An 18,956-nucleotide genomic window follows, 5' to 3' on the forward strand; every position below is an offset into this window, starting at 1 on the left:
ACATCACTTTATAGATGGAATATACCAGCTGGGAGAACATTCAGACAAAGCACATCTATATAAAATGAAACTACACTGCTATGAAGTTTTTTATGACGTAAATAAATGCAGTATTTCACTGCCAGTCCAAAAACTTGTCAGGTTACCCTGATAATGACTGCTCTGCATCAACTTTATACTGTTTTCCCTAATTCTGGTTCAAATAAATATCTTGAAATATTTAATAACAATATTACTTTTAATAAAACCACTTCTTTCTTTCTTTTATTGCCATGTGGCCTACATGCACTGCTCATGCTACCACACACAGAAGTGTATGGATTCCGAGGATTAAAAGTTGCTTGTAGAAGTGCAAAGGCTTATTTCACTATTAACATTATAAACTAAGGTGGTTTACTACTTATTTATAAATGAAGCAATTAACATATAGTTGTGAATAAATATAGTGTAAATACTAACAAACATATGTTGGCAATTTGTCAACTTTTTAATTGGACTAGGGCACAATGCATATCGAGGGGGGGGGGGGGGGGGGACGCTACGGATTTCAATACATCAATACATGGTCTTCACAAACATGAATATGTAATCATCATCATTACCTTTTTGATTTTAGCCTATATGATAATCACAGCAGCAAACAAGGTATACAGTAGATAGTCTAATAAAATTTAATAAGTAATATCAACCTACACTAGTAACTGCAGAGTGACAATTACTAATTATGTGAAGTAAAAAGTCATAACTTCTGAACAGTTTGTGTTAGGATGTTCAATCTGCACAGTGGGCCGCAGGGCACGATGGGAATTAGTATGCACATGCCTTCTTGTCGGCCATTTGCATGCGTAAATGTCACTGTACAGCGTGCCTGAGCACGCAACACTATGTGAGCAATAACAGCCGAACTGCAGCTCAAAGTAACTTTGCAACCAAGTTCAAGCTGAAGGCAACTGGTCCAAGTGTACCAACAATCAACAATTTGATTCACAAGTTTGAGTGAACAGTCAGTGTTGGTGATGACAGTGTTGGCAATAGTGGTTGTCCAACAGGGGTGAAAACACCTGAAAACATTGATAAGAGAAGCACTGTGTTTCAAAGCAGCCACAGGAAATTGATCAGACAAGCTGCACAACACGTGGGACATGGAGACACTGTCACAAATTATTGTTGAAAACCTGTATCTCTTCCCATATAAAATTCAAACCCATCAGCCATTAAGCCATGAGGCCATGGGCCAGCGTTTGTGTTTCGCCAACATTATTGTTCACAGAATGGACGAACAGGACTTTGAAGTGAATATGATTTAGTTTAGTGACGAAGCTCACTTTCATTTGAATTGGTCCATCAACAAGCAAAATTGGCACATTTGGGGAAATGAGAATCTGCATTTCACACCTGAGAAGTCTCTTCACCCTTAATGGCTGACTGTGTGGTCTGCAATGTCCAGTCCCGGAATAATCAGTGCAATATTGCTTGATGGCACAGTGCCTACTGAACGGTATGTGAAGGTTTTGAAAGATGATTTCATTCTGATTATCCAAAATGACCCAGATTTCTACATGATATGGTTCATGCAAGATGGAGCTCAACCCCGTTGAAGCAGGAGAGTGTCTAATGTCCTGGAGGAGCACTTTGTGGACCACATCTTGGCTCTGGGTTCCAAGAGGCAGCTCGCATGAGCCTCGATTGGCTGCCATATTCTTCGGATATGAACACATGCGACTTTTTGTGGGGCTGTATTAAAGAGAAGGTGTACAGCAATAACCTCAAAACCATTGATGAGTTGAAAACAGCCATTCAGGGGGCCATCGACACCATCAATGTTCCGACACTTCAGCGGGTCATGCAGAATTTCGCTATTCGTCTGCACCACATCACCATGATGGCAGGCATATTGAACATGTTATAACCTAAATCCGAATATCTGTTGTGACATTTACATGTTGAATAAAGCGTGTGTATGATGTACTTTTCTTTCATATAGTTCAATAATTGTCACCCTGTAGCAAAATAACCAAGCGGAAGAACTTACACAGTGGTTGCACCCAGTCCAGCCTGTACAGATGAGCTTATTGCTATAGCCTGAATGGACGTGGGTGCAGTTCCTGTAGCTGTTGATGTAGCGGCACTTGAGATGAGGGAGAAGCCAGATGCTGCAGTCGAAGGTAGGCTGAAGCCAGTAGCAGCGGTTGTTGTCGCCACTGTGCTTGTTCCTGCTGGTGCTGTTGTTCCTGATGCAGCAGCTGTTGACGTAGTGGCTGTAGTTTTTGGTGTTAGTGTCAGTCCTTCATAAATAACAAACCATTTAGTCTTAAGTATCTTAAATTTTTTTTTAAAAATGTTTTTCCTTTCAGCAAAAAACAGATGAGCTCACTGAATGTGAAGTTTTACTTACAGACTAAATTTTCTCCACATTCTCATCCCAGATAAATATCTGAACTTCTCAGATAATATGTACTGATCTTTATGATAATAAACTACAGAAGAACAATAAGAAAAGTAACCACAATGGTAACTGTGTAAATTATGAGTACCACTCACTAACCAATGGCACTGTCAGTATTTAATGAAGCAAGGTCATTCAAGACAGAGCAGTAATGTTGTACAAAGAACAGTTTTGCCAGAGGAAGAGATTTCATGAGTGGCTGCTCCGGATGAATAGGCAGGGAACAAATTGCAAGCACCTGGACTATGGGGTCTCACTGTAGAGTTGTTTCTCAAATACAACATTTAGGGTGGGGTGACTATATCACTTAGGTACTGAAAATCTTTTTTTTATTTTTCATTCTGAGAATGTAATACAGCTATTCCATGACAATGATCTAATATCACAAAAAGTTCCCATACGACAATCACGGATTTTGCTGAAATTTTGTGAACATTCGCACACGTTCATAATGAACACTAATAATGTTTTATTAGCATTAACGTTCAAAGAAATTTTGGGCTTGCAGCCGGTTGTTGTTTAATCCATCATAAAATATTTCAACTGAGCAAATGCCCGTCTTCCTCAGGTGAGCAACTGGAAACTGACAAAGAGCTGCTCTGTTCTGGAATATAAAGCGCACTCTGAGTATTCTATGCATGCATCAAAATCAAGCTGACAGACAGACCACATTTCCCAGTGGCAGCCTCCTCATTGGTGGAACTGCGGAACTCTGCTGTCCTCTGTATTACCGCTTGCCATGGATGATGGCGCACTCTGTCGTCTTTGATTACAAAAGATCGTGGGGATGATGGGGTTCCATGCAGTATAACCCTGGTGGGCACGATTGCAGTTCATCAGATTCTCCGCCAGGCGTTACGTACCATGGATTCTTTAATAATGGAGTAAGAAAAATATATTGCTTTATTATAGTTATATAGAATTATAGTTCTATCATACTCTATTGAACATCCACTAGAAACACAGTGTTTGGCAGTAGCAGACTTGCTTAGTTGAAAAAGGCGAGTGCAATATTGATGTTCAAGTGCAGCATTCTTTCAGAGTGTGTGGGGTCCATCCTATATAAGCCATACCACACTGACAAGGTATTTTATTAATTCCAGCATTCCACAATAGCAAGTAATCCTACACTGGTCCCAAAAGGTCTGCTATATTAGAGGATGGAAAGAAAATTGCTTTCACCTGGAATGTACAGATGATTCTTGCTATTTTAAATGAAATGTTGCCCACAAAAGGAAGAAAAGCTAAAGATTTTGCTGATGTGTTTTCCTCTTGTCCACTTGCTTTGGGTGCTTGTTTGGTTTTAACTGACAGTACCCTATTAATCTGCTGGGTGGAATATCCATTTTTCTCAACACTGTCTTCGAGTGGGCAACCTCGTTTAGCAAACCATCTACATCTGAGACAGTGTGAGCTCTGTGTTCGATTGTCTTAGGCATGCTCATAGTCTGCAACAGGTGATGACAACTTGGCACTTGCAAATACAAATCGGTACAAGTGCCATTACGATAAATTGAAAGCTCCAAGAGCCATCATACTTTCATCTAACCAAGACAGCCAAGAAAGGGGGACAACCAGCTTCCTTTATTTCCAAAATGAATGTTGTTACAAATAGAGTTGGGGTGGTGAAGAAACTCCCTCAATTTATCTTCTCCATGAAGCCACACTATGAAAGTATTCACCACATACTTCCAAAATACTTTTGGGTTAAGGGCAACTTAGTGAAGCACTCTCTCCTCAAAATCCTTCATAAAAAGGTTGGCCACCAAGGGAGGACAGGGCTGTCCATGGCAATGCCATCAGTCAATTGAAATTTCTTGGTTTAACATAAAATAGGTTGAGGATAGAGTATGCCAAAACAAAGCAGTAATGTCCACCTGCAACTTTATGACAATTCATGCCAAAGAACCTGGAAGAGGGACATTTGTAAAATGTGACACTACATCAAAGCTAACCAAATGGCCAGAACTGCTTCGACAGAGAACTGAGTACTGACATGATGTGAGCATTTACCCACCAATCTACCCAAGCTAGATGTTTAGCTAAAACATATGTAGGAGCTTCAAAGTTGCTCACTATTAGATGTGATTGAACATTTTCCTTTTGAATTTTTGGAAAGTCGTACAGTCTTGGTGGTACAGTGTCATGTGGTCTTACCCTACTTACAATCCTCTGAGGTAAAGAGGAGGAATTCAGTAGTGCAGAAATTCTGTTGCAAATGTTCTGTGGGGTCACAATCAATTCTCCAACAGGCAGTCACTTAGCAGACCACATGTCTTATATTTTTACACACTATATGGTAACACAACAGTTGCATTACATTTATCAGCCTTCAGTACCATTATATCAGTATCCTAACATAAATTTCATAGTGCTGCCCTTCTGTTGAGGTTATGTTACTTATTTCTTCTGCACTATGCAATGGACAGTGTTGTACAGCTCCTTCAGCACCACTCACAAAACTTATTGCAGGTGGTTTTCTAGGTATAGATGCAAAATTTGTGTCACTTGTGAAATACAAATAGAATTGTATTGTCCAAATTTTTCACCATAAATTGACAATGGAGCATCGTGTAGTTACCTCTTGTGGCAATAACTGCTGTGGCAACACATGATCAAAATTTTGACATCTGCTGAAAACTTGCATCCTTATGAATCTAACTGAACTTGGCCAAAATCATTCCATCAACTCAATCCCATGCAATAGGAGAAGGATGTTCTGTAACCTTTAGATGTAACTGGTACAACTCTTCTAAAATGTCATCTAATCTTCTTCTAGTATAGCAATTCCTCTCTTTTGACATTAACATGACTAGTCTTCTCAGTACTTTTCCATGCTGTGTCAGTCTTAATGAAATGTGTCACTCTGGCAAATTTCGATATTACAAAATGGTCCTGACATCTCAATAAAGTAGTTAAAGTATTTAACAGTTTTGCTCTCTTACCGCATTGTTGAAACTTTGGACATGAGGCCACCACCTCCCCATAGAGGTGTCTGATCTGAGTTTAAGTTTTAAAATTTATCCAGCGAACTGAATGTTCGAACAAATTTCATGCTTGTAGCCTATCATCTTCACATGGGCCATTTGATACTGACAAAAAGCTACTTTTCTGCAAAATATAGCGCACTGTGAGGACTCCACGCAAGTGTCAAAATCAAGTTGCCGGACAGAAAACGATTCCCTGAGAACTCACCTATCCACTATGTTACTGCTTGCTGTGACTGTTGGCACACTCTGTTGTCTTCAATTACAACAAATTGTGGAGATGATAGGGTTCAATGCACTGTCCAACTGGTAGCCACTGTAAGGTCCATCAGATTCTCTGCCAGTCGTATTTCCATGTATTCTGGTATAATGGAGTACCGAAAAGATATTGTTGTGGTCAGAATTATAGGTCTATAACACGACATTGGATATCCAGTAGAAGTACAGTGTTGCACAGGCTTACTTGGTTACAGAAAGTGGGTTCAATGTTTATGTTCAGTGAAGCATCCTTTCACAGTGTGTTTTGTATTTTCTATGTAATCCATACAACACTGACAAGGTATTTTGTAAATTCCAGCCTTTCGCTAAATGAAGACATGCTTTACAGATCTCTAAAGGTCAACAACCTTAGATGGTGGACAGAAAATCAGAGAATTCTTGCTGTTTTAAATGAAATGTTGCCCACAAAGCTAAGACAAGCTAAAAATTTTGTTGGTGTGTTCTCCTCTCTTAATCTCTTAAACCGACTGTATTTTGGAGGTACATGAAATTTTGTGGGTATGTGAATGATACTTTCATAGTGAGGGCCTCATGAAGAAGACAAACTGATGGAGTTTCACTACCACCCCAACTCCATTCATAACAACATTCAGTTCACTATGGAAATAGAGTAAGATGGTTGTCTGGCTGTCTTGGTTAGACAAAAGAATGATGGCTCTATGAGACTTTCAGATTATTGTAAGCCCAAACATACCGATTTGTATTTGCAAGCGTCAAGTTGTCATCACCTGTTGCAAACTATGAGTGTGCTTCAAAACTTGTACACAGAGCTCATGTTGTCTCAGATTTTAGATACTTTGCAAGAAGAGTTCGCCCATCTCAAGACAGTGCTCAGAAAAATGAATATTTCACCCAGCAGATTAACAAGGCAGTCAGTCAAAGCCACGAATCAGTAATCAGACCAAGAGGACTACACACCGGCAAAATCTTTAGCTTTTCTTTGTTTTGTGGGCAACATTTCTTTTAAAATAGCAAGAATCCACTGTAAATTTAAAGTGAAAGTGATTTGGGATCACTGAAAGATGACTTGTTATTGCACGAGACGAATTCACAAAATGACTTGTCAATGTGGTATGGCTTGTATGGCATAGACGACATGCACCGTGAAAGAGTGCCACACTAAACATTAATGTTGCATTCACGTTCTGTAACCAAGTCCACCATCATCGAACACTGTACTGCCATTTGACATCCAACAGAGTGTGACAGAACTATGATTCTTACCACAGCAACATCTTTTTCACACTCCATTATTAAAGAATCCATGGCAAATAATGCATGGAGGGGCATCTGATGAACCACAATAGTGACTACCAGTTGGACAGTGAACAAAATGCCACCATCCCAATGATTTGTTCTAATCAAAGGCGACAGAGTGCAATAACAGCAGGGGCAATCAGTAAGGCGGAGCACAGTTGAGTTCCATGGTTCCGCCAGCAAGGGCACTGCCGCTGGGAATTGTGGTCCACCTGTCAACTTGATTTTGACGCATGTGCGGAATACTCACAGCACGCTATATTGCAGAACGAAGCACCTCATCATTGGTCTCCGAAGCTTGGAATACTCGCAGCTCACCATATCTTGTGGAACAGTAGCTTTTTGTCAGTTTCCAATGGCCCATATTAAGATGACTGGCGGGTGCCCAGTCTGACTATGGTGTGATCAATTAAACGATGATTGGTTATAAGCGTGAAATTTGTTAGAACATTCAGTTCACTGGGAAAATTTTAAAACTGAAACTGAGATCGGACGCCTTTATGGGGAGGAGATGGCCTCATGTCCAAAATTTCAACACTGTGGTAAGAGAGCAAAACTGTTAAATACTTTAACTATTTTATTGAGATATCAGGACCATGGCATAATACTGAAATTTGCCAGAGTGACATTTTATTAAGACTGCCACAGCATGGAAGATTACTGAGAAGACTAGTTATGTTAATGTCAAAAGAGAGAATTTTCTATACAATAAGAAGATTAAATGTCATTTTAGAAGAATTGTACCAGTTACATCTAAAGGTTACAGAACATCTCTCTCCTTTTGCATGGGACTGAGTTGATGGAATGATTTTGGCTAAGTTTAACTAGATCTGTATGGATGAAAGTTTTCAGCACATGTACAAATTTGATCATCTTTTGCCACTGCAGTCATGGCCACAAGAGGTAACTGCATGATGTTCCATGTTCAATTTATGGTGAAAATTTGGACAATACCATGATATCTGTATTATGCAAGGGACTCAGTTTTGCACCTGCATCTAGAGCACCGACTCTAGAGTTTCATGATTGGTGCTAAAGAAATAAGAAGGGGAAACCTGCTATACGCTTTTGAAAGCTCCTCCGCAACATAGTATCTTAATGTCTACAAAAAGGACTGCACTACAAAATCTAAGAGAGGATACTAATGTAGTGGTATTTAAGGCAGATGAAGGTAATGTAACCATTTTGCTACCTCATAGTGAGTGTATGCATGTGTGATAAGATGTATGGTCTGTTTAAGTGACTATCTGTAGGAGAACTGATTAACGACACCACAAGAAATGTGCAAACGAAAAAATCTGCACTACTGAATTCCACCTCCTTACCTCAAGATACCATCAAGAGGTTAAGACCACATGGTTGTGTACCACCAACACAGTACCGCATCCCAAAAATTCAAAAGGATTGTGTTCCATTACACCCAATAGTGAGCAACATAGGAGCTCCTACATATATTTTGGCTGAACATCTTGCTTCTTTGCTGAGACCATTGGTGGGCAAACGCTCACATCACATCCATAACTCAGCTGACTATCAATGGACTGGGGGCTCTCCGTCTATGCAGTTCTGACCGTTTGGTCAGCTTTGATGTTTTATCACTTTTTACAAAGATACCTCCCACAGATTCTTTGCCACTAGTCAACAAAAAGTTTCAGGTGGGCATCATTGCTTTGTTTCGGCATACTCTAGCCTCAATCTGTTTTACATGGTGTAGCATTAAAGAAACTGGGTGAGCTGTTGTGTATATTTCCTGCTTTGTCAACAAAAAAGAGAGGGTGAATACCCTTGGGATTTTCCCCGACATGCATACAAAATTTCACATCACTGTGGTGGTTAGTCTGGCTGTGAGCCTTCTTAGAAATTGTTTCGTGAAGTGGAACTACATGTTAACATCAAATTCCTCACAAAACTTGGAAAAGTCTGCCACTTAACATTTGTTGCAACAAGTTTATGGTTATCAGTGTTCATATCACAGGCAAGTTTTCAATTGGGTTAACAGGTTCAAGGACAGTAGGGAAGATGTCAAAGACCTTCCACTTCAAAAACTGCAGAGAATGTGGAAAAGATCGGTAGAATTGTTCGAGAAGACCACCGCCCCTGCGTTCGAGCGATTTCAGAACTGGCCCTTACCAATAAAGAAACAGACATTTTGCACAATGATCTGAGCATGACAAAGCTTTGTGCTAAAATGGTGCCAAAAATCCTCACAGACTAGCAAAAGTAACAGCGTCAATCCATATGATGTGATACGATGCGGCTTGTTTGACGATTTTTAAATATTTTGATTTTTTTATGTGTGATTGCCCTATAACAGAAATTCAAAACAGTGGTTTTTTTTTTTTAATTTGTCTTGCACTGTTACTGAATTGTGGCCATTTTTATTTGTAAGAACACAATGGTTTTGCAATTTGGAGACATTAGCATGAATTTGAATATCTTTGCACTGTGTTAAGTAACAACATTGCAGTTAACATGACTGATTTTAGAGAAGTCTTCTCTACAACACTGTTGGTGAACCAAAACATCCCAAATGCAAAAATAACCAGTCAAAATGACTTCTTAAGCTTGGTATTGAAAATTTAGAAAATCCTCTTTTTAGACCCAAAAATAACAACCAAGGAGTGATTTATCAAAGTATTTTTTTTTCTCTAGTTAGATATCATAAACTACCAACTTTGTATAGAACAAGAATTCTGACAAATGTTTCCTTAAATTTTTATAAATTTCTGAAATTTGAAGATCTTTATTTTTCGTAAAGTTTGGGACTATCTCTAGTGAGACTGAATAAAAAAATTCGATTTTGCACATTTTGTACACCTACATGAAGCAAAGTATTGTAAAAAAATTCAACACTGGTATCTGACTGAACAAAGACATGAATTTTTGAAAATGAGGAAATAATTCACATTACAATTGCTCACAATATGAGCTTTTGCTTTAGTTCTATGTTAAAAAGTTGCCCATTTACATCTAGATTCATTCTCATTTAAGTAGAACATTATCACAAGTTCAAAGTGATGTAAGTACAATAATAAACTTGTATAATTTCTCTGTTGATGAGAAGGCTACAGTTTGGTGCACAAGTTTAGTCCTCAAGGCAAGTGCGTATAGGAGCTCAGTACACAGAGCAACAAGTCCTTACATGAACTGTGTACTCCCACGACATTTGCTGGGTGTCGAATTGTTGTACTCAGTCTGTACAGAAACATATGTTAGACTGAAAGTACATACTCCATTGAGCATTTAGAATATTTTGTGCACTTTTGTTGTGAGTGTAATTTTTAATTAACTAAAGTAATTGTAAAATTTAATAATAAATAAATCTGAAAGATTAGTGGAATACAATAAAATAGATGAACAGTGCTTTATTGGATAGATAGTAAGTAAGTGTGTCACAAAAAAGGTTGCAGTTCAGTTTCAAAAAACTTAAAAAATGTTAATGACTTCGATGAAGATAGACTAACTTTGTTTAAATTATGTGGATGTTTCTCTGTGTCATTAGTTTGTGAGTAATTACTGAAAATTCCCTGTTACTTGTTACTCAAACATTTATCGTGAATCCAGAACCAGAATCACGTAACCTTGTTAATGATATTTATGTTCCTACCGAGGAAGCTGTTAGCAAATTGGATTTTGCCTGTTCTTATTCAGGGTAATCTCTTGCTTCAAAAATAAGAAAATTGAGTAGCAGAAAAAGAAAAGCAGCCATTGAAAGCAAGGTACAATGAATTTCAGTCAAAATTAGAAAAGACTTAGAATTATGCTTTAATAATGCATATATTAACAGTATTTCTAAAAAATAAGAAAGCCTACCTCCAGAATCATCCGACACTGAATATTTGAGCATAACAGAGAAATTAGAAAGTAAGTGTTCACTGACACATAAAGAGGAAAAAGTAAAAATTTTAAGGTTGCTCTCTCACTCATGATCAAGAGAAAAACCGGTTCACGAGTTCAGCGTTTCTGTTCGTTTGGTTAGACTAACAGGAAAATTAGTGAAAGAGCAAGGCATTCTACGAATTTTAGGAAAGAAAGAAGGAGTAGGTACTTGTAAAGAAACAACTGAAAAGATCCAGCAGGTTTTTGCAAATAATAAAAACAGTAGAATGTGCTCAGGTTGCAAAGATAGTAAAAGCATTGTTATAAATGGAGTGCGTAACAAAGCAGAAATGACTAGTGCTGCCACATATAGATGAACTTCAAGTAGCTTTCAAAAATGCTCATCCTGAATGTAGAATTGGAAGGTGAAAAGTTTTTGACTTTCACTCTTAAGTGGTGTATTTTGGCTGGCTCCTCAGGAACACGCTCCGTATGTGTTTGTTTATATCATGAAAATGGCAAACTGATGACTGTTGGTGCAAAACTCAATGATGTTAACTACAAGGAGCTACTAGATTTATGGTCTGTGACACTAATAATTGTGACTGCATGGTGAGGTTACATGATAAATGTCCTGGTAAAGAAACTGTTCTTGAATTGTTTAAGAAGTCTGAAAAGTAGCTGCTCAACCAAGAAACTTCATACAGTGGATCACAACCAACAGAGCTGAAATGCTAACAGTGGTTACATCTCAGGAAGAGTACTTTGAATCTTTAATAGATAACTCAGGAAATCTCAGAAAGACGCCACCATGTTTCTAAAATCCGACAAGTTTTTGAAGGACAAAAAGCACAACTTCATAAAACTGAATACATAGTCCTAGCCGATTTTGTAGGAAACTTCACATTTGTGGTTCAGGATGAAACACAATGGTACTACTGGGTCCATGACAAGGTAACAGTGCATCCATTTGTTCTATACTTCAAAAATGAGAAAGATGAAGTTTTTAGTTCTTCAGTTTGCAATTTGCATTTTCATTGTTTGAAATCTACTAGTGACAAAGTTTGAATACTAATGAAAAATGTATTTAGGAAGCTTTCAGTGCTTCAACTTACCACAGCAACTGGGAGGTCTTATTCTATATTACATAGTTGTCTGAAGAAATAATTGTTCTTAACACTCAACCCTAGGATAAAAAGTACCACATCTCGAAAGTATGTTAATAGAAAATATTTATTTTAAATTTTTCATGGTAACAGTAATGTTTAGTTCACCAATATTTTAAGTTTTTGCACATAATTCAGAACCGTACCTTCAACAATAATCGATTACGTCTAGCCAATATCACACATGAATTAGGCAACAACCATCAGATCAATTGTGTGCTATGTGAATTATTTCCTTATTTTCAAAAATACATATATTTGTTCACAGTCAAATATCAATGTTGAATTTTTTACAGTACTTTGCTACCACGCGTGTACAACATGAGCAAAATCATATTTTTTTTATTCAGTCCCACCAGAGGTAACTAGCCCCAAACTTTAGAAAAAATAGGGATTTTAAAATTTTAATAATTTACAAAAAATTAAGGAAACAATTGTCATTGTTGTTGTACTATATGAAGGTAGTTTATGATATCTAAAAAAAGCACCCCTAATAAATCACTCCTTTGTTATTTTTGGGTCTAAAAAGTGAGCTGTCTAAAATGTTAAATATAAAACTTGCGAGGTCATTTTAACAGGTTATTTTTGAATTTAGAGTACTTTGGGTAACAAATTATGTTGCAGAGAAGACACTCCTAAAAATAATCATGTCAACTGCAAAGTTGTAACTTAACACAGTGCAGGCATATTCAAATTAACACTAATTTCTCCAAATTGAAAAACTTGTTTGCAAAAAAATAAAAAGGGCCGCCATTCATTAACAGTGGAAGGCAATTTTTTTTAAAAAAAAACTGATTTGATATTCTCAATTATAGGGTGATAACATAAAAAAATCAAAATATTTAAAATGGTCAAGCAACTAACTAAATTATTTGAGCACTTCACCTGGATTGACCAACATCTAGTGGACTGCTGTGCTGACATTCTTGAAAACATTGAAAATGACCCTGATTATCTCAGCAAAGCAATTAAGTGTGACAAGAGAAGGATATTCCAATACGATCCAGAGGCTAAGCAACAAAACATGCATTGGAAGAGCCCTCAATCCCTACAAAGTAGAAAGTGCACATGAGCAAATCAAAATTCAGAGTGATGATGCCTGAAGATCAGACTGTCAATCACGCTTATTGCGAAACTGTTCTGAAGACCTCTGAATGTGTATTGAAGGACACCAGATCTGTGGAAGTATCGCGCAGGGATTCTTCTTCAAACAATGCACCAGCCCACAACACAATGTCTGTGAAAAGATTTTTGGTGAAAAAATAACATTCCAGTGGTACAACATCCACCATATCCATATGACCCAGCACCATGCGACTTCTTTCTCTTCCCAAAACTGAAGTCTTGCACTCAAAGGAAACAGCTTCGAGTCCACGGACGCAATGCATGAAAAAGTGACAAGCCTCCTAAACAGTAGAACAGAAAAAGACTTGCACAGTGTTTCCAACAATGGAAATTCACACGGAGCAGTACAGGGATCAAGGAGTAGACTATATTGAAGGGGACAACATTCCAGTTGCGTACATTTTTCAATAAAGAGTTAGAGCATGAGTCGGGTTTCTTTGTTTCCACGCCTGTTATGTTCAACTAATAATATTTTGAACAGACTGACGACATCAAGGAGAGCCCTGTCTCCACTGGGGGCTAACCTTTTTACAGAGGATTTCGAGAAGAGAGCACTTCTCTCAACTACCCTTAACCCAATAGTGTTTTGGAGGTATGTGGACAATACTATCACAGTGTGACTTCATGGAGAAGATAAATTGAGGGAGTTTCTTCACCCCTTCAACCCCATTTGTAACAACATTCACTTTGGAAATAGAGGAAGATGGCTGTCCCCTTTCTTGGCTGTCTTGGTTAGATGAAAGTATTATGGCTCTTGGGGCATTCAGTTTATCGTAACCCCTATTACTTTCCAGTTTTCTTGGATTCAGATACACACACACCACATCACCTCAGTGAAGGTAATCACATCCAAGAACAGTTACGAAGAAAGCAGTACTGGAAGGTGTTCATGTGTTGATGTTTTTCAGAAAATATGAAAGTTTCCTGTACCAAAGGTACTGTTTATACTTCGGCATGTTGTATACTAATTACAGGCTCTACATATGTGAAGTAGCACACTATTAAGGCACTGGACTCCCATTTAGAAACAGAGGTTCAAACATGTGCCTAACGTGTCCTATATTGTCATGCTGAGTGGTCAAAGGACAAATAAATAAATAAAAAGCAATAGACTGAGATCAAATTCACGTCTAGCACATATGCTTAATCTGACAAGAACTACTTTATTCAACTAACTTCAGGGTTAAATTTACATAGCATACTATGAAATTGGTACAAGCAGCCTACCTGGCGCAGGATTCATCATACTACCTTCTAGCCATTTCTCTACTGTTCCACTCTTTAAGAGCGCACAGCAAAAATGAACACTTAAATCTTTCCATAAAAGATCTGATTTCTCAGTTCATTACGATGAACATTTTTCCATCTTTGGGGGGACACTGACAAAAGATTTTTGCATTTGCAGGAGAAAACTGTGATTGAAATTTCACGAAAATATTTCACCGCAATGAAAACTGCCTTTGTTTTAATGATTGCCACTCCCAACTCATGTACCATGTCCATGAGAATACAAAATAAGCTTCCCTCCTTTGAACTTTTTTGGTGTCCTCCATCAATCCTGACATGATACTCATGCCGTGCAGCAATACTCCAGAAGAGAATGGACAAACATTAATGTAGGCAGTCTCTTTAATACACCTGATGCACCTTTTAAGCTTTCTGTCAATAAAACACTGTTTTTGGTTCACTTTCCCCAAAACATACATGATCATTCCATTTATTGCATGTTTACACTGATGGATCTAAACAAGAGAATTTCATCAGTGTCAGAGCAGTTTTCTATTTACTAAACGGAATTGCTGGCTATCCTGACGACACTTGAACAGATAAGATGACCTTATGGCAAGAAATTCACCCTGCTCTAACATCCAAAGTGCCCTTCTTGCCAACATGTATCCATTAGACAAGATGGTCCAGGCTGACAAAGAGAAGGAAATCCTAGGGCACATGGGAATCTGGGAAAATGAACATGCTGATGCAGCCAACAAGATGGCAGTTCTCCTAGGAACAGTTACCCCATAAATGACAAGGAGGGCCATGTATTATTGGGAGACTGAATGTCTGGATGTGAGGAGCAATAAGTTGCAGTCAGTAAAACCTACAAAGCAACCACGCCTTGCTCCCTTCTGGCTACTACAAGCAGATCAAGTTGCCCTTAAATGGTTACAGATGGGACATTGTCCCCTAACACATGATTTTTTTTCTCTGGTGTAAGGAGATCCCAGTGTGTGAAATGTGTGGAACACAGGTGTCAGTATACCAAGTATTTAAATTGTATTTTTATGTTCTGATCTGAGAGGTAGTCTGAGTCTTCCACAGGATGTTCCCTACAAAATGGCCAATGAGACAAGAGTGGTACAGGTTTCAAAGGTGGTGTTGCATGGCTTCTTTTTCAAAATACTGCATGGGAGATTTTAGTGTGTAAAAGGATGGCTTGTTCATCCATTATTATTATTAAGCACTCACCCACATCATTATATGATTTTTTAAATGCTTTTGTACTGTTATTTTATACTGGGTTTTACCTGCTTTTTGGGTTATTGCTTTTAAGATATTCTTGATCTCAGTACTGAATTTTAAACCTTGATTTGTGTCCGCATGGTTTCCTGCCCCCTTGCCCCCGTTTTTTAGCTAATTATATTCAACCACACCCAACCTTTTGTTTTCAGTAATAATGCTTATGACCCTCCATTTCATTACCCTAAAAGCATCATCATCATTATAGATAATGGCCCATAACCCATAACAGTTATGTAACTTTTGGTAACCAGATCCAAATAAAACCTATCTAGGGCTAGTGGTGTCCATCAGTTAGCACCATCAAGTGTTGTGGGAAGCTTAAAGCATATAATGCTGAATGACCAAAGCATAATTTTTTATGTTATTAAGTTAACTATTTATACGTATCTACAAATGTTTGATATAACCAACTGAGGTAGTGCATTTGTAAAGACTGTAGTCTCAGATTTAAGAGGATAAAAGTCCATGATCCGTTTGGCCAGCCCAGTTAAGGTTTTCCCACAGCACTTCAGGCAAATGGTGAAGTGGTTGTTCCAACTTGGTCTCAGCCAACCATCTGTCCTGCTCTCTCCTCATCAAACATGAGTGTATTTATTTCTGTGTATGTGACACCTTTTTCTTCTATTAAGTAGATAGATCTTATATATCATTGTAAACTAATCGTTGAGCAAATAAATTAGTGATACTGGTATAACAAGCATTACCTCTTTAAGAGGTATATTTTTGGCACCTTGAGAGTTTACAAGAAATTAATAACGTAAATATTGAGACAAAAAATATCTGTAATTTCAAACCACTCACTCCACTGGAAAGAAAGGCCTGGAATAAAAGAAAGAACCATGAAGTAATACACCATATGCAGCACAGCAGAAAAGTTCTTAGCATATATGTAAATGAATTGGATGGAAGGTCTGAGGTTAATGTTCTGTCATTTTCAAGATAATCAATGGAGAGCACAAGAAAAGGCTGGACAAGGATAATAAGCAAGGAAAATCTTAATCTAAACGGTCATTAAGCAATAAACATTGACCTTCTGGTAAGAGAGTTGAGTGATTTACCAGGTGTCTAAACAAGTACAGTATTTTTAAACACTTCCTTAAGAACCGGGCTCAAAAAGTTGAAGTAAACTGAAAAACTTACTGAATTTTTCGTTGGATTTTTTCCCCCACAGGCTGATATGCTGCTTAATCACATTATAAAACACACTATTACAGCATATCTTACAGCTATCTAATTTACTGGTTAAATCTCGTTCCATCCACGCACCTCACTCAGTCATGAAATTGTAGTTTTGAAGAGATAAAAATTAAACTGTCTCTTCAGCTTTCTTGTGAAAGTGCAAGGCTTTAACTGTACCAGTAATATAACATAATTAGTTGTTGTAGAAATTTTCGGTGATCACTGCTTTGATTCATGGCGACAAACAGTGTCTTATTGACTGGGACAGGGCTCTCGACATCGAATGTAACTGCGTATTGCGTGTCTACTGCATCAAATGCAGGTAAAATCAATTCACGTAACTTTTTTTCCGGGAATTTTCAATGATCGAGCGAGAGCTTTCTTCCACTAATGCAATTTTCCATGTTTTGATTTTACTCCTGACTAAAATGTTATTTTAGTGTTGTCTCTTAAGTAATTTCCAGTAAAAAACTTCTGAACTACTGTTTACATAGTCACAAGTAGGTCTTATTTTTCGCACACGTATTTTCATTGTTTGCTGGTAACTTAATTGTCTTTCTGTCACTAAAAACGATTTGTACCCTCAGTGTAAAGTGCCTGACGTGCCGCAGAATTGATAGCTCCGGGGTCTAGTGTGATGGATGTAGTAACGTTTTTCATTGGGGCGATTGTAGTGGCGTGGGAACTGGGAAAATGAGCGAGACTCATCAGTGGTTCTGTAGGCTATGCAGTAGAGATAGAAAGATTGTGGAACAGGAGGGGAAAATTGCTGCCCTTCAGGCTGAGTTAGATGAGGCTAGGCGGGAATTGGGCAGGTTAAGGGGGGAGAAGGATAAACAGGAGTGGGAAGTGGCAACAGGCATAAGGAACAAGCCAAGAAATTCTTCTGACAGCTTTGTTATTAATGTGCAAAATAGGTTTGACCTGTTGCCTCAGTCAGAAACAGATGAGCCTCTCCCAGAAGTAGATGTAGACAGGGCTTGACAAGCTTTCAGCAGCAAATTGAATATGAATGTAGGGAAGTCTGCAAAGAGAAAGAAAGTCTTGTTGCTTGGTAGTTCGCATGCTAGGGGTGTGGGCCAACTTCTGCAAGATAAATTAGGGTCAGAATACCAGGTCACAAGTTTTTTCAATCCTAGTGTGGGACTGGGGCACGTTACAGAGGATTTAGGTTCACTATATAGAGGCTTTACTAAGGAAGATACCGTGGTTATTGTGGGTGGGCCGGGCAACAGTACTGACAAGACATCTGGGGTACAGCATAGAGTGTAACCTGGCAAAGATTGCATCAACATCAAGTCAAACCAGTGCCGAGTTTGTGTCGGTTCTGGAGCGCCACGACCGACCTCATTTGAGCTCTTCTGTCAGGAGAGTTAATTTGGAGTTGGAACGGCTACTTGGATCTGGTGCAGGGTCACACATTGGTGTGGCTCCTGTTGATTCACTCTGTAGGTGGGACTATACTAGACATGGCCTACACCTCAATAAGAAAGGGAAGGGTAAACTGGCTGGGCTGATAGCAGGAAATTTAAAGGGGGGAGGAACTGTACCTCATGGTGGAAACTCGTTTTTAAAGATCAGTGTCCAGTGGGAAGCTCAGCCAGGCAAGTACTAAAGATGTTAAAAAAGTTCAAGATACTCACAAAAGTAAAGTGAAAAATGATGTTAGTATATTTCATCAAAATATTGGGGGATTGAAGAATAAAACTACTTCTTTGCTTCTGCTTTGTTTAGAAGATATAGAAACTGAGAATGTAATAGATGTACTATGCCTGTCTGAGCATCACATTGTCACTGATATGCAAAAGGTTAGCATCAATGGATACAAATTAGCTGCACATGTAAGTAGAGATAATATGATGAGAGGAGGAGTTGCCATATAGGTCAAAAGCTTCCACGGTGTAAAAAAATTAGAAACTAAAAATTTTTGAGTAGAGCAACATATGGAAGCATGTACCACTGAACTTAAACAAAATGGCACTTTAATAATTGTAACAATGTATAGGTCCGCCTCAAGGAATTTCCAGCTATTTCTAGAAAACTTGGATGCTTTGTTGTGCTATCTGTCAGACAGGGGGAAGCAAATTATCATTTGTGGGGATTTCAATGTTTTCCCTGAAAGAGTGTAATAGGAAGAATGACCTTGTAGTATTACTCAGTTCTTTCAATTTGAGCTCC

General features: G+C 38.2%; 1 protein-coding gene across 6 annotated transcripts in view; it reads right to left on the reverse strand.

Moving 5' to 3' along the window:
* LOC126272797 (nuclear pore glycoprotein p62) overlaps positions 1-18,956 on the reverse strand; it is a 37,355-nt gene that overhangs the window by 15,250 nt on the left and 3,149 nt on the right. Inside the window, exons 2-3 of one of the 6 annotated variants that reach the window (XM_049975951.1) lie at positions 16,401-16,418; positions 2,033-2,243 (exon numbers count right to left, since the gene is read on the reverse strand). In XM_049975951.1, coding sequence (XP_049831908.1) covers positions 2,033-2,243; positions 16,401-16,418 — 229 coding nt within the window. Of the gene's footprint in view, positions 1-2,032; positions 2,286-16,400; positions 16,419-18,956 lie in introns of all 6 variants that reach the window. The other 5 variants (XM_049975950.1, XM_049975948.1, XM_049975952.1 and 2 more) reach the window with 5 other exon arrangements.

Source organism: Schistocerca gregaria, chromosome 5 (genome assembly GCF_023897955.1).
Source record: "Schistocerca gregaria isolate iqSchGreg1 chromosome 5, iqSchGreg1.2, whole genome shotgun sequence".
Classification (NCBI taxonomy): Eukaryota; Metazoa; Arthropoda; class Insecta; order Orthoptera; family Acrididae; genus Schistocerca; species Schistocerca gregaria.